At 36.0% G+C, this 12,232-nt stretch overlaps 1 protein-coding gene across 22 annotated transcripts in view; it reads right to left on the reverse strand.

The window, feature by feature from the left end:
- The window catches only part of LOC109112338 (plectin-like), a 94,293-nt gene that overhangs the window by 29,947 nt on the left and 52,114 nt on the right, over nucleotides 1–12,232 (reverse strand). For 8 of the 22 annotated variants that reach the window (XM_042776653.1, XM_042776657.1, XM_042776658.1 and 5 more), the window contains 7 exons: nucleotides 8,335–8,396; nucleotides 5,885–5,899; nucleotides 4,388–4,477; nucleotides 3,785–3,820; nucleotides 2,668–2,745; nucleotides 2,232–2,324; nucleotides 148–314 (listed from right to left, as the gene is read on the reverse strand). In XM_042776653.1, the coding sequence (XP_042632587.1) occupies nucleotides 148–314; nucleotides 2,232–2,324; nucleotides 2,668–2,745; nucleotides 3,785–3,820; nucleotides 4,388–4,477; nucleotides 5,885–5,899; nucleotides 8,335–8,396 (541 nt within the window). Of the gene's footprint in view, nucleotides 1–147; nucleotides 315–2,231; nucleotides 2,325–2,667; nucleotides 2,746–3,784; nucleotides 3,821–4,387; nucleotides 4,478–5,884; nucleotides 5,900–8,334; nucleotides 8,397–10,880; nucleotides 11,301–12,232 lie in introns of those variants that run through there. The other 14 variants (XM_042776654.1, XM_042776666.1, XM_042776672.1 and 11 more) reach the window with 7 other exon arrangements.

Here is a 12,232-nt window from a genome sequence, read left to right on the forward strand (position 1 = left end):
GTCAACTATTTCTCACTTCTCAGATGCCAAGATTACTAAATAAACTAAAACCAAAAAAATCTGGCTCTTTTACATGAGCACCATTGATTAATCGGTCACAAGAATGTGTTCCAACAACCCTTTTCCCTATTTACAAGAAGTTTTTACTTGTGTTTATGGATGATGGCGTTGAAGAGCTTGCCATCTCTCCAGCTGGTGGTGAAGTTATCACACCGCAGGCCATGGTAGCCCTCCACCATCCGTTGAGACCACAAGAGCAGCTTATCCTTGGCGGTCATATCATCTGACTGACCGTTCACCTGGATATCGGAGATCTGATGGAGCCAAGAAAGACAGTGAAACAGTCAGGAAATGTAGAATCAGAGACTGAACAAGCATTTATTAACTATTTATTAACTATTAACTATTTATTAGATACAGCATATAAAAATGACAAGGTATCGTTATCATGGTTATGGGTTCAAGAAAACAAATTATGCATTATTATATAAAGAAATAACAGACTAATAATAGACATATTTAAAAAAAAAGATATATATAGCTACAAGTGTCAAAGTAAAATAAAATAAGGCATAAAAAATGAAATGGAATCAATGTAAATATGGTTTCAATAAACAAATTATGTACTAGTATTATTATTCTGCTGATAGTGCCCCATGCTTTGAATGGTTCTTTTACAAACACATAAACAAAGACAAAGGGTACAAAGTTTGCACTCTGTTCAGTAAAATGTATAGTTTGTATATTCAGTTTAAAATGTATAGTTTGTTGCTTTTCCAATAATGAAAAGCTATCCTGTAATGCTTAGGGGAAATTACATAGCATTTCATAATTAAATTTTCATCAAAAAAAAAAAAAAGTATACCTAAAATACCCTCACTGTTGCCAAGATACTATGGACAAACATTGTGGTTAGCAGTGATCATAAGATTTGTTGATAATAAGAGGCTTGTTCAAATTTTAGCCTGTGATTCTGCATGCGTTTGTTCCTCTGGTGACTCATCATCAGGATTCCCCTTTGGGTAATAACCACTCAACGGCTAAAATCAAGCTTCCTCTTATAATGAGTATTTTGTAGGGAAGTGTGGATGATCTAAACCTCAGAATCCTTACATTAAGGATGTACACACAGTGACTCATACATGGAAACACTTCTTCCATCCTTGCAGCATAGCTTTACAAGAGCATTTTAGGTCCTTTTCAATGCAGAATTCCTTTCTATGTCTCTATTTTAAAAATAAATTTTGTGGTGACCATAAGCTCAACAATTCAAACTTCTTAAAGCTATTGTAAGAATAAAGAATAAAAAAAAAAAAGACATCTGGTGCCAAATGCAACAACTTCTACAGATTGCATAATTTAAGCTAATTCTGCATTGCTGTGACCAGTTCTGGTATATTTTTCATTGTATTATAAGCTTTACTCTATATTAATTCATAGTTTGCATAGTTTAATATGTCTGTCCAGAAAAATAACTATACTTTGTAAAATGACAAATTTTGTGCCAAGATAAGCACTTAAAAAAAAAAAAAATGAAAGAAAATAAAACAATTAAGATGCATTTACACAACCAAAAACAGCATGATTTGGTCTCATGAATCACCAAACCACCATGCGTGCTTGCACTTCCTGAAGGGAAGATGTGAGTCACCAACTGAAATGGACACCGTCCCAGCCCATAATCCCCCACAGGCCTGTGACATCAAAGACGCACGCTTTGGTTTTTATTTCCCAGAAAAAAAGTACAAAATTGTGCTCCAGTCTCCTCGTGAGACAAAACATTGTGCAGCAGTCCAAAGACAATAGAGTGCATTGGCATAAAAAACCACCCGTCTCTAACAGGTACAAAATTGTTTTTTCTTATGAATGAAAATCAAGTTCATGCACAAATTAACATGAGGTCATGTGTGAAAATATGACAAATACTAGTTTTTTTCTGAGGGTGTGTCCTTTCGTGGGTGGGCTGAGATTTATATTATGGTACAATGATGAAAAGTGATCTCTATATCCAGATGCCAAATGATACATTAAACCCTGTAACAAGTCTGCACAGATGTCTGTGTTGTTACAGCAATAGTAACGGCAAGTTGAGAGACTCTAGAATTGTGACATGTAGAAACAGTGAAAAGGGAAATGAAAATCTGTGAAGCAAAACCAAAGGGAGCATATAAAGAACTAATTAGAATGAGTTTGCTCAGAGCAATTAGAGCACAACCAGTGCTACACCAGACCTGGAAGTGAAGGATGATGGTCCATATTAGCCCAAGGGTCAGTTTTGGATTTCCATCCGCAATGTCGTCATTTCTTATGTTTACCAGTTTCACCTGTCAAACAATGAGATCTGTGTTAACCAGTGAAATCTTATAAGACCAGGGTTTTCATCCCAGAGTCCACAGACCCCTGTGGGTCTGTAAAGGTACTGCAGGAGGTAAATGGAAAGGAAATATAAAACAAACAAAAAGTATGACTTTTCTAAACATCACCTCATGTACTATAATGCAATAACAGTCATTCATATTTTTAATAAAAAATAGCTTTTTATATCTTTATCAATATTTTCCTTTTTTTTATATGTTTAGATTTATTTTGTATTATATCCCTAATCCTGAATAGTAAAACCAATAAATAAATAAAATAATGGCTTATGAGGTGTTCGGTTCACTGTACCTGTCTATGTTTGAGGAAGTCCAGTGCGATCTGTACATTCTGTAGTTTGTGAAAGCGCATGCGACCCTTCTCTCTGGGCTGAAAAAAAAAAAAAAAAAGACATTAACAAAGAGAAATTTGAGCTCTCAAAAAATTAAAAGCGATTATGAGAAGACATAAAAATTACATTAACTAAGCAAACACAACAATGACTACAGTAGGGATGCTCCAATACAGAAATATAATAATAATGTCTCATCCATTTTGAAAAAAATACACTAAATGAGACCAGAAGGTGAAACAGAACATCCAAACATTTTATTGTACAGTAAAAATGGAAAATTGCTAATCACTTTTAAAATGCATAGACAAAAACTGACATTGAATTGGACATTTCTAAAATCAACCTACACACAAAATGTCAAAAAATGGTAATTATGGCCGGTCACAGAACAAATTCACTATTTCTTTATTTCACTATTCTTTGCACATTTCATAAAAAAAAAAAATAAACAACTGAAAGACAACTGCATTGTACAAGAATACCAGATATCTCCCAGTTTCATCAACTATAATCCATTACCTGAATGCAAATACACCACTATGCCAAAATGTGGACAAAATGCACCAGCATACAATAAGAACATGCAATGATAATTGACAATCAGTCGTCACAATTAATAGCCAATCAAAAGCTAAGCTGTCCTATGAGCCAGGCTCTTATTGGCATGCAGTGCATGATGTCACTAAGGATTTCAAAGGATCCCATGTCTGCAAACACGAGAAGACATGAATGAATGCATAACTAAAATGAACGTTGAATACTAAACTAACATACATTATGTCAAATTCCTGAAAGCCTGTAGTTAATGATTCCCTGGACAGTGAATGCAGTACATTCCATCATCGCAAAAATTTAAATAACCACCCTGATTTTTAAGCAAGTCTTATACAAATAGTAGCATAATCTATCTACATTTTAAATTTAATATTTTTGTGAACATTTGGGGAGGACAGCACTGTGAACAAGCGACATGACAAAGGAAGTGACATCATGCACAACACATTTCCCCTGGCAGTGACACATGCCACGCCCCTTACCGGGGAGGCGAGCTGGAAATTTTCAGACCCAACTCACCAACCGCGAATTCCTGACAACGTCTCGCTCCCTCGGCTATCACAGCAAGAGCATCGCAAGAGAAGAGGCAAAGGCAAAGGCAAAGGGGTCAAGGTCAGGGCAGAGGTGAGCAAACAGGAAGTTAAAAAAGGAATGGTCAAGGGGGTCAAACCGGTGCAGAGTTGAAACTGAGGCAGAAAATGTCAGATTGTTAATGTGTTAAAGGAGTGAGACGCAATGCAAAAGAGACACAGTTTTGGACGGGGAGATGTGAGGAGACATTCGTTCCTACCGACACATTTCTGTATGTGTGGTTACGTCCACTGCTCATACAGATCTGAATGCCATGTCAATCATAGATTCATGCAAAACAAATCTGAGGGACATGACTTTGAGGGTGTTAAACTACAGAACTATCCAATCAGATTTCAACATTATTTATCACAAACTATAAGCTCTATAAAGCAAAAGAGGACATAGGAAGAGGAGGGGCTTATATTAAAAGAGCAGATCCAGGTAGTGAGAGTTAGCCTTGCAAAAGCAGAATTTCAGATTGATGTTTGGAACTAGGTTTTGAATTGGGTTGTGGATAGAAAATCCGATCCCAAATTAGTATGAACTTACCAGTGTCTCTCCAGACAGCACCTCCAGCAGCGAGATGAGGTTGTGTCCATCTCTGAGATCCTCGTACAGGTCTGTGATGTGCCGCTGGGCCTGAATAAGATAGGAAATCATCATTACAAATTATGAAAACTGTGGAAGACTACATGTTCAAGACAATATTATGCTATTTAATACCACAGTCTTCACAATAACTGAGAATAATAGGTTGATTGTGGCATCAAGCAGGCAAATATTTTAAATAATGATCGCAAAGTGTATAATTGACTGCTGTCAAAGGCAACCACTAGTTTTATGTCTTTTGCATTACATGAAACAATTTTATTTCATTTTTACTATACATTACGGTGAATAAATAATACATAATACACATTCATAAATTTGGGGTCTTTTTGAAAAATAAATTATTTTATTCAGCAATTAATCAAAAATTACAGTGAAGACATTTATATTGTTACAAAATATTTCTATTTCAAATCAAAGCTGTTCTTTTGAACTTTATATTCATCAAAAATCCATGAAAACATTAAGCAGCACAACTGTTTCAAACAGTAATAATAATAATAAGAAGAAGAAGAAATGTTTCTTAAGCCCCAAATCAGCATATTAGAATGATGATGACACTGATTACTGCAGAAATGGCTGCTAAAACAGATTTGCCATCACAGGAATAAAATAAATGAAAATGGAAAACAGTTATTTTAAATTGCAATAATATTTCACAATATTACTGTTTCTTACTGTATTTGTGGTCAATTAAATGCAGCCTTGGTGAGCACAAGAAACTTTTTGAACTTTTGAATGGTAGTGTATTTAAAATAATTTATGTCCATATTTAATTTACCAATTTAAAGACTTGTCTTGTAGTTTTTTGTTTGTTTTTGGGATAATGTCCATCTGACTTTTTCAGTTCTTTGTTTGTTGTGCATCTGTTTTCTTCACTTGAGTTCAGATATTTACAGGTCTTAGTGACTAAACCAGAGATTCCATAACAAAAAAAAGGTTCTGAAACCCTAAAAATCCTGTTTTGTAAGCATTAAAACTACAAACAGAACATACAAACCACAAATATAATGGTGCTGTGGAAAATAGGGGCAAAGGTAATTTGAAATTACTTTTCTCAAAAAAAACAAAAAAAACATGGGATTTTAATAATTGCAAAAAATGTCTCAGAAAAGTGAAGTTAGTTGGTTCTATGCAATTAAAACCATACATTAGTTTGTGGGCCACTGTATCTAATGATACTCTATTTCCTGTTGACAAAGGAAAATAGCTGGGGGCTAAAGCAGTAAACACAGAAAGTACTAAAGGAAACAGAAAACACAAGTGTAAACATATCTTAAGTTTTAGAAACTTAGAAAACTGCATTTCATGCAAGGAAAGCAGGAGAGGGTGTATGTTAGTTCTAGGTGCAGATGTAGGAAGCTACGGTGCATGTGAAACCCATGCAGATAATAAGAAAAGTTACGCTGTAAAGCTGTGATCACAGACACCACCTACCTCTGCCTTCCAGTGCTGGCAGAAAGGTGGAGGAAAGGATGGAACATGGAGAGATTAAAAAGAGAAAGGTTGGAACAGGTGGGAAATACAATGAGAACGGTATAACAGAAAGACAGTGAGAGACACAGAGAGATATAACAGTGAAATGAACACAGATGACACACAGTCTTTGTATGATGGTGTGAATATATCATTTAAATATTTCGTTCATTGCATCAAATATTTAACCAAGTCTACTGATAACAGAAACTGTCATAAATATACTTGTTCAGTTTTAATATTCAAACATAAAGCAACAAATCAAATATGACAAGAGCACGGCACATATGTGGCATAGCATCAATATTAAACTGTCTTTGTATTTAATTCAAATCTTTTAAGTAAAAAACAGCGATGAAACATCACTAACACATCTGCTGAAACCATAATTTGGGCAGCTCATTCTTAATAAATCTTTTTTTAATCTTTAAGGCTGCTACTCTCTGTGCTGTTTGAAAGGAGAGACAGTAAGGCTTTGCTGGCGTCCAGGTTTCCATCCCAAATGGCTGCATCCAGATGAGAAGGATTTCCTTACAGCACACAAACAACCCACAGCAAAGCCTCTGAGTCACTGGATCTGAACTGCAGGCCACTGAATAAATCCTTCATCTCCTTGGAGGAAGGAAAATCAGTCTAACACAATCCAAAAACTAACATAGCTTTAAAGGAAAAGCTCTGCTTGTTATAAAAAAAAACTAAAATAAAAATTGATAAATAACTATGTGTAATAATGTCATATTAATTAATTAATTAAATTTATTTTAATAATAAAACTTAAAACAAATTAAAAGACAGTCTTATAAACATAAACGTAAATTTAAAGATCCTTTAAGTTCTAAAAAGACATTTGTACACGTACAAGAGTAAAATACTTTCTACCTATACCCTTGATAAGTTTCATATTCTTGTACTATTTTTTCTTTTCATCTTGCTTTAGGTTGGATAACATAAAACCAGCCAAGGAGAACATCAGGATTTTATATTCAATATTATATATATATTCACACCTTTGCCTTTACTTCACTGGTGTGAATTAAAAGAATTTTATAGTAAAAATCTAAATATTGTTTTAGTAGTATTTCAATGAATGAGGTCATAAAAGCTGAATGTAAAATAATTATATATGATATATGGTTTTGAAAATGCTGTTTGAAATAGTTTAAGACAGAGTTTAGCATAACATCTCAGGATTTGCCACAGTAAACTGCAGCATCACTTTTGTTGCTTTCTTTATTTTTTTGTTGTTTTACCTTTTTTACATTGTTATATTGTAGATTTTGGGGTGGAATTTCATGGCACATTTTGAAACGCTTTCTTTTCAAACTAGCGCAACTGTTTGTGAAAAGCGATGCCTGTGGTCCAGACTGCTGGATGAAATCCAAGCGGTACCAAAAAAACAATCTGTTTCTTTGGGGATATAAAATGAGACCAGATGTTGATGACTCATCCTCACATACTCATAAATAAATAAACAGCACCTTTCAGCAGTGCAGTGTAATGGGTGTGTCCAGGATGATTATTCAGCTACTCCACAGCAGTAGCAGTTACACACACTCATATTTCACATAGAGACAAACAAACACTGTACTGTATATCCTGCGGAACTAAAGTCTGTTCTTCCCATTCTCTCTCACACACACTCCTATCATTTTCACACTTGCACTTAAAACGTCATTAAGCCCCTTTCACACTGCACGTTGGTCCCAGAAAATTGCCGGATCGCCTTCTGTGTGAATGCAAACACATCCTGGGAATGATTTCAAGATCGATCCCAGGTTGAGGACCTAGTAACATTGCCGGGTTCAGTCCCGGAACGAGCTCTGTGTGAACAAAAGCCAGAACCAATGGCATAAAGGGTGTGTCGTAGTAATGACGTACGTTATCGTGCGACTCTTTTACCAGGTGTTTTGAAGGCAGATCAACGTTCGCGACGAAAAAATATGTGCAAACTGTAATGAAGCAGAGATCAGTTAGCTCCTCATTATCCGCGCTGAAGATCGTTCACCAGCTTAAGTGAGTTAAGTTAACGTGCCGGGAACCAGGAAATCACTGGCAGTGTGAAAGGGGCAAAATCTAGTGACACGGGAACAATTGCCGGGACACATTATCTGTGTATTTTTTGGAATCGCAGTGTGAAAGGGGCTATACCCTGTTATTTTCCATGTAATGACAAATAAGTGTGTTCTCTTTGCAGTTTTAGTATGTGCTAAGTGTTTCCAATCAAGCGGCTGTCACCACAGTCATTAGTAGTTATCGCACCAGTCATCTACAAAACAAGTCCTTGAGATAATGGATTGACAAAGGCGCCATCGGTGAAGGGCAAAACAAATATATATTTGACTCTCTGTGACTGTGTGATTACAAGCACATAGAATAACTGTATATGGCTATATCTGTGTGAATGATAATACCTTCATCAGATGCTTGTTCACCCATTTTGTGAAGGTCTTTTTCTGTACTCGATCCCGTTCATCTGTAGAACACAAAAAGGCTTTAGAGAAGCAAAGGCTAAGAGGAATTAGCATACATTTTTCATCATATTTGCTTGTGATCAAAACATTTGCATGTGATCTTTTTTTTTTAAACTAATACTTTTACTTTTATTCACAAAGGATGCTTTAAATAGACTTAAAAAAATTAAATCATGGTTTCAACATTGATAATAATAAGAAATTATTATTTAGCAGCAAATGAGCATATTATAATGATTTCTGAAGGATCATGTGAGTAATGACTGCTGAAAATTCAGCTTTGTATCACAGGAATAAATTACATTTTTAAATATATTAGTATAAAAAGCAGTTCTTTTAAATGTTAATAATATTTTACAATAATACCATTTTTACTGTATTTTTGATTAAATCAAGGCAGCCTTGGTGAGCCCTTCAAATGCATTAAAAATAACGTACCAACCCCAAGCTTTTAATCAACAGTGTATGTTATGAAGCAGAGTTCAATTTTCAAATTAAAAATAGTCTTCTCAGTGGTATTTATCATGACCCACAAATGTGCACAGTGATTGGGTGGGCCCACATTATGAACATGTTGTGCATATCTTAGAGATACCACAGTGTAAATTAGTGGTCTAAATCTACTCATTTGAGCACTTAGAAAACATTCCACTGGTGAACTGACTGGCTGACTTTAGCTCTTTTCACTGTAGTTAACTGACTTAATTTGAAAGTTTTTCAGTTCTTAGTTTGTGCCTTTTTCTTCACTTGAGTTCAGATATTTGCAGGTCTTAGTGACTAAACCAGAGAATCCCTACTGACAAAAAAAGAAAGATGATCTTGAATCAAGATGCTTCTGAAAAAACATGACCAACTCTTTTACTGGCACAGTTTTTCTGTTGCATTTGCTCCTCTATTTGTTTAGAAGCTTTTAATTGTTCCACATTTAACTTCACGTGCATCTTGAATTACCATCAACAATGTCATCAAACATTTATGTGGAAACTCGCTTAAAGGCGTGCAAAAGGAGTGCAGTGTTCCAGAAGTACCACCACCTGAACCTAGTGGGTTTCACAATGATCTCGGAAAATGCTTAAAGACTAATATAAGAGAGTGATTCAAGAAATTTAGTATAAATGCCACTTTCAGGTCCCATTCTGACTTTGTGATGATGGCACACTTGAGCTAGCATGAAAGAGAATACAGTACATGAGAATTCAAGTGGAGCTGCAGTTAAAGGACACTTGGAGAAGAACACAGGAAGCACATCAGCTCCTTATCACAAGGCTGATGAGATTTCTAATGACCAGCAAACATGACAAATCTCAAAATCTCAAACTTGTGATAAGGCCTGCAAAGTTTCGTTTTCATCACCATTTCATCAAAACATTGAGATAAGATGCAGGAGAGCTAGTTGTAACAAAGCAACTGCAGGGAACTGGATGCATGTTGTTGTTCTGTCATTCGGTTGCCATGGCAGCCACGCCAATTGGCATCACCACCACATCACTTCCTTTTTCTTAAACCTCGTGCTGACACGAAAACCAATTCCTGTGAAAGGATAGTGACTCATTGTATGAAGTATTTTATGAAACAACAAACATTTATCTAGTCAGCTAAAAACTGGGTGTTCTTATAATGCAGTTTTACATAGCAAACAGCATAAAATGCATAAACACACTTATCATTTTGATAACACAAAATTCAGAAGCATGTGTAGACATGAAACGACAAGATGGTGCATCTGTTTACTGAGCATCTGTTGGTCTCTTTAAGTCAAAGTAATGATTTCTATCAGAAAGCTGATCTCAGAACAGCTCTAAGACTACCTGAATGGTTGCACAGGTCAAAGGCCGGATAAAAGGGGCACTTAAAATTCCAAGCAAAACATCAACAGACCTGTAGAGCATCATAATGAAAAGGTATATCTTGGGCCACCATAAAAGTCTAATTAATGTAACAGAACCAAAGGTTTTCATGGTCTGACAAAGAGCATAGCATAGGAATGCGTAATCTGTCAGTGTAAATTATAGTTAAAAATCTAGAACATTTACAATGTTTGAGCTGTGCTGTACCCAAACCATGACCTCTTTTCCAACATGCCATGCGTGTGCACACAGGACCACAACCCAGATTTGGGAGCCGCCTTTGCAATGGCCCCTCCCTTTGAAGCCCCAAAACTTTCAGTTGACATATTACACTTCTCATTATTGGTTGGAAAGATTACAAGTTCATTTCACCTGTTTAGAGAGGGCCAATTATGATGCAGAATGATAGATAACTTGACTGCATAATTGACTGCATAACATAACAAAGAAGCCTCAAAAATGTGGCAAAAAAATATAATAATAAAGCGACATAAATGTAAAATTCTAAAAGCCAAAAATGCCACATTAATAATGCATATTTTTTAAGAAATACTGTAGAACAATTAAATAGGATATCAAAAATAGATTTATTGTCAAATAGCTAATATTAAGTATTCAAACTGAGAATTTCCTCTGTACCTTTTCTTTCATCCATGGCCCTCAGCATCCCCTGGTAATGACCTTCATCTGTGAAGACAATGTCACTGCCGACACTGTCAGTGGAGTACGTCCTGTAACCTTGATTTACAGCCATTCCTGTACTTCTGTTCTTGCTGCAAAACCACAGTTGTACACTTTCTACCGATCTGTTTCAACCACCTGAACAGTTTCTTTTCACCCGGTCTGCCGTTTCAGAAAGCAAAAGAGAAGATCCATGCAGGCTAGTGGGTGTGTTCCAAGCCAGCTCTTTTCGCCCTCCCTTTTCTCACTTTTCTTCCCCTCGAGTTATGTTCCCCTCTCTACCACTTTCTTTTTTTCACACTTCTTGATAAACACCTTTAGGCTTTAAATTCAAAGGCAGCTCTCATTTTGAAGGGGGTTCTCTAATTTTGTGGTTGGAAAAAGTGTGAAAACGCACACACACAAAAAAAAAATATATATATTGTGCCAGACCACATGTTGACGGTGTACATGAACAATGAGAGACACAAAAAAAAAAAAAGAAAAAAACATAATAATTAGTAATTATTAAGAAAATATTAGTATTACTTCTACTCAAAACCACACATTCTTGCATACTTTGAAAATGGTTAACTATTACCGCAACTCACATCTGCAAATAACAAGGGAAGCAGCTGTCCTGGGAATGTGACCACTGAAAATAAGTCTGAACACAACACAAACCACACTAACACACGTGTCCTAAGTAATTCGTCTGTCCACACTGAAAGCGAAATTTCACCACAAAATGACCAAATTGCCGCCAATCAGAACATATTTGAGGGTAAATATACAGAATTTTGAACCAATAGCTACTCCATGTGACAGAATAGGAACAGAACCCTACCAACTTTTTGACTTTGCCATGGTCTTGTGGCTGGTTAGGACAAAAACTTTACATAGAAAGTGCAACTTGTTTTACTTTACAAGCTAATTTAGTAGCATGCAACGGAAATGAGCCACCATCTAAAGCACCAGGGAAAAAAATCAAAACGAGGGTCTGTTTCCATCTGGGTTTTCCATCTGTTTGGGGTGGGAGGAGGGATTTGGTGTTCCACCAACTGGGAAATCCCACTCAAGAGGGAAAATGTGACTAATTTCAGGAGTCACACAGAAAGGTTCTTGTAATATCAAGTAGGAGGTTCAGATTTTCAGTGTCAGGAGTCGCTGCTGTTCTTTGATTGATGCAGATAGACACAACAAAGACATTATTTCATGAAGTCCTGCCAAAGTCACCGCAGACAGACAAAAATGCAGCTGAACACGAGAGAACCCCTGTACATGTGTGCATGCAGTTAATGCATCTCTCTCTCTGTCTCTCTTGCCCCAAA

Source organism: Cyprinus carpio, chromosome A19, assembly GCF_018340385.1.
Source record: "Cyprinus carpio isolate SPL01 chromosome A19, ASM1834038v1, whole genome shotgun sequence".
Classification (NCBI taxonomy): Eukaryota; Metazoa; Chordata; class Actinopteri; order Cypriniformes; family Cyprinidae; genus Cyprinus; species Cyprinus carpio.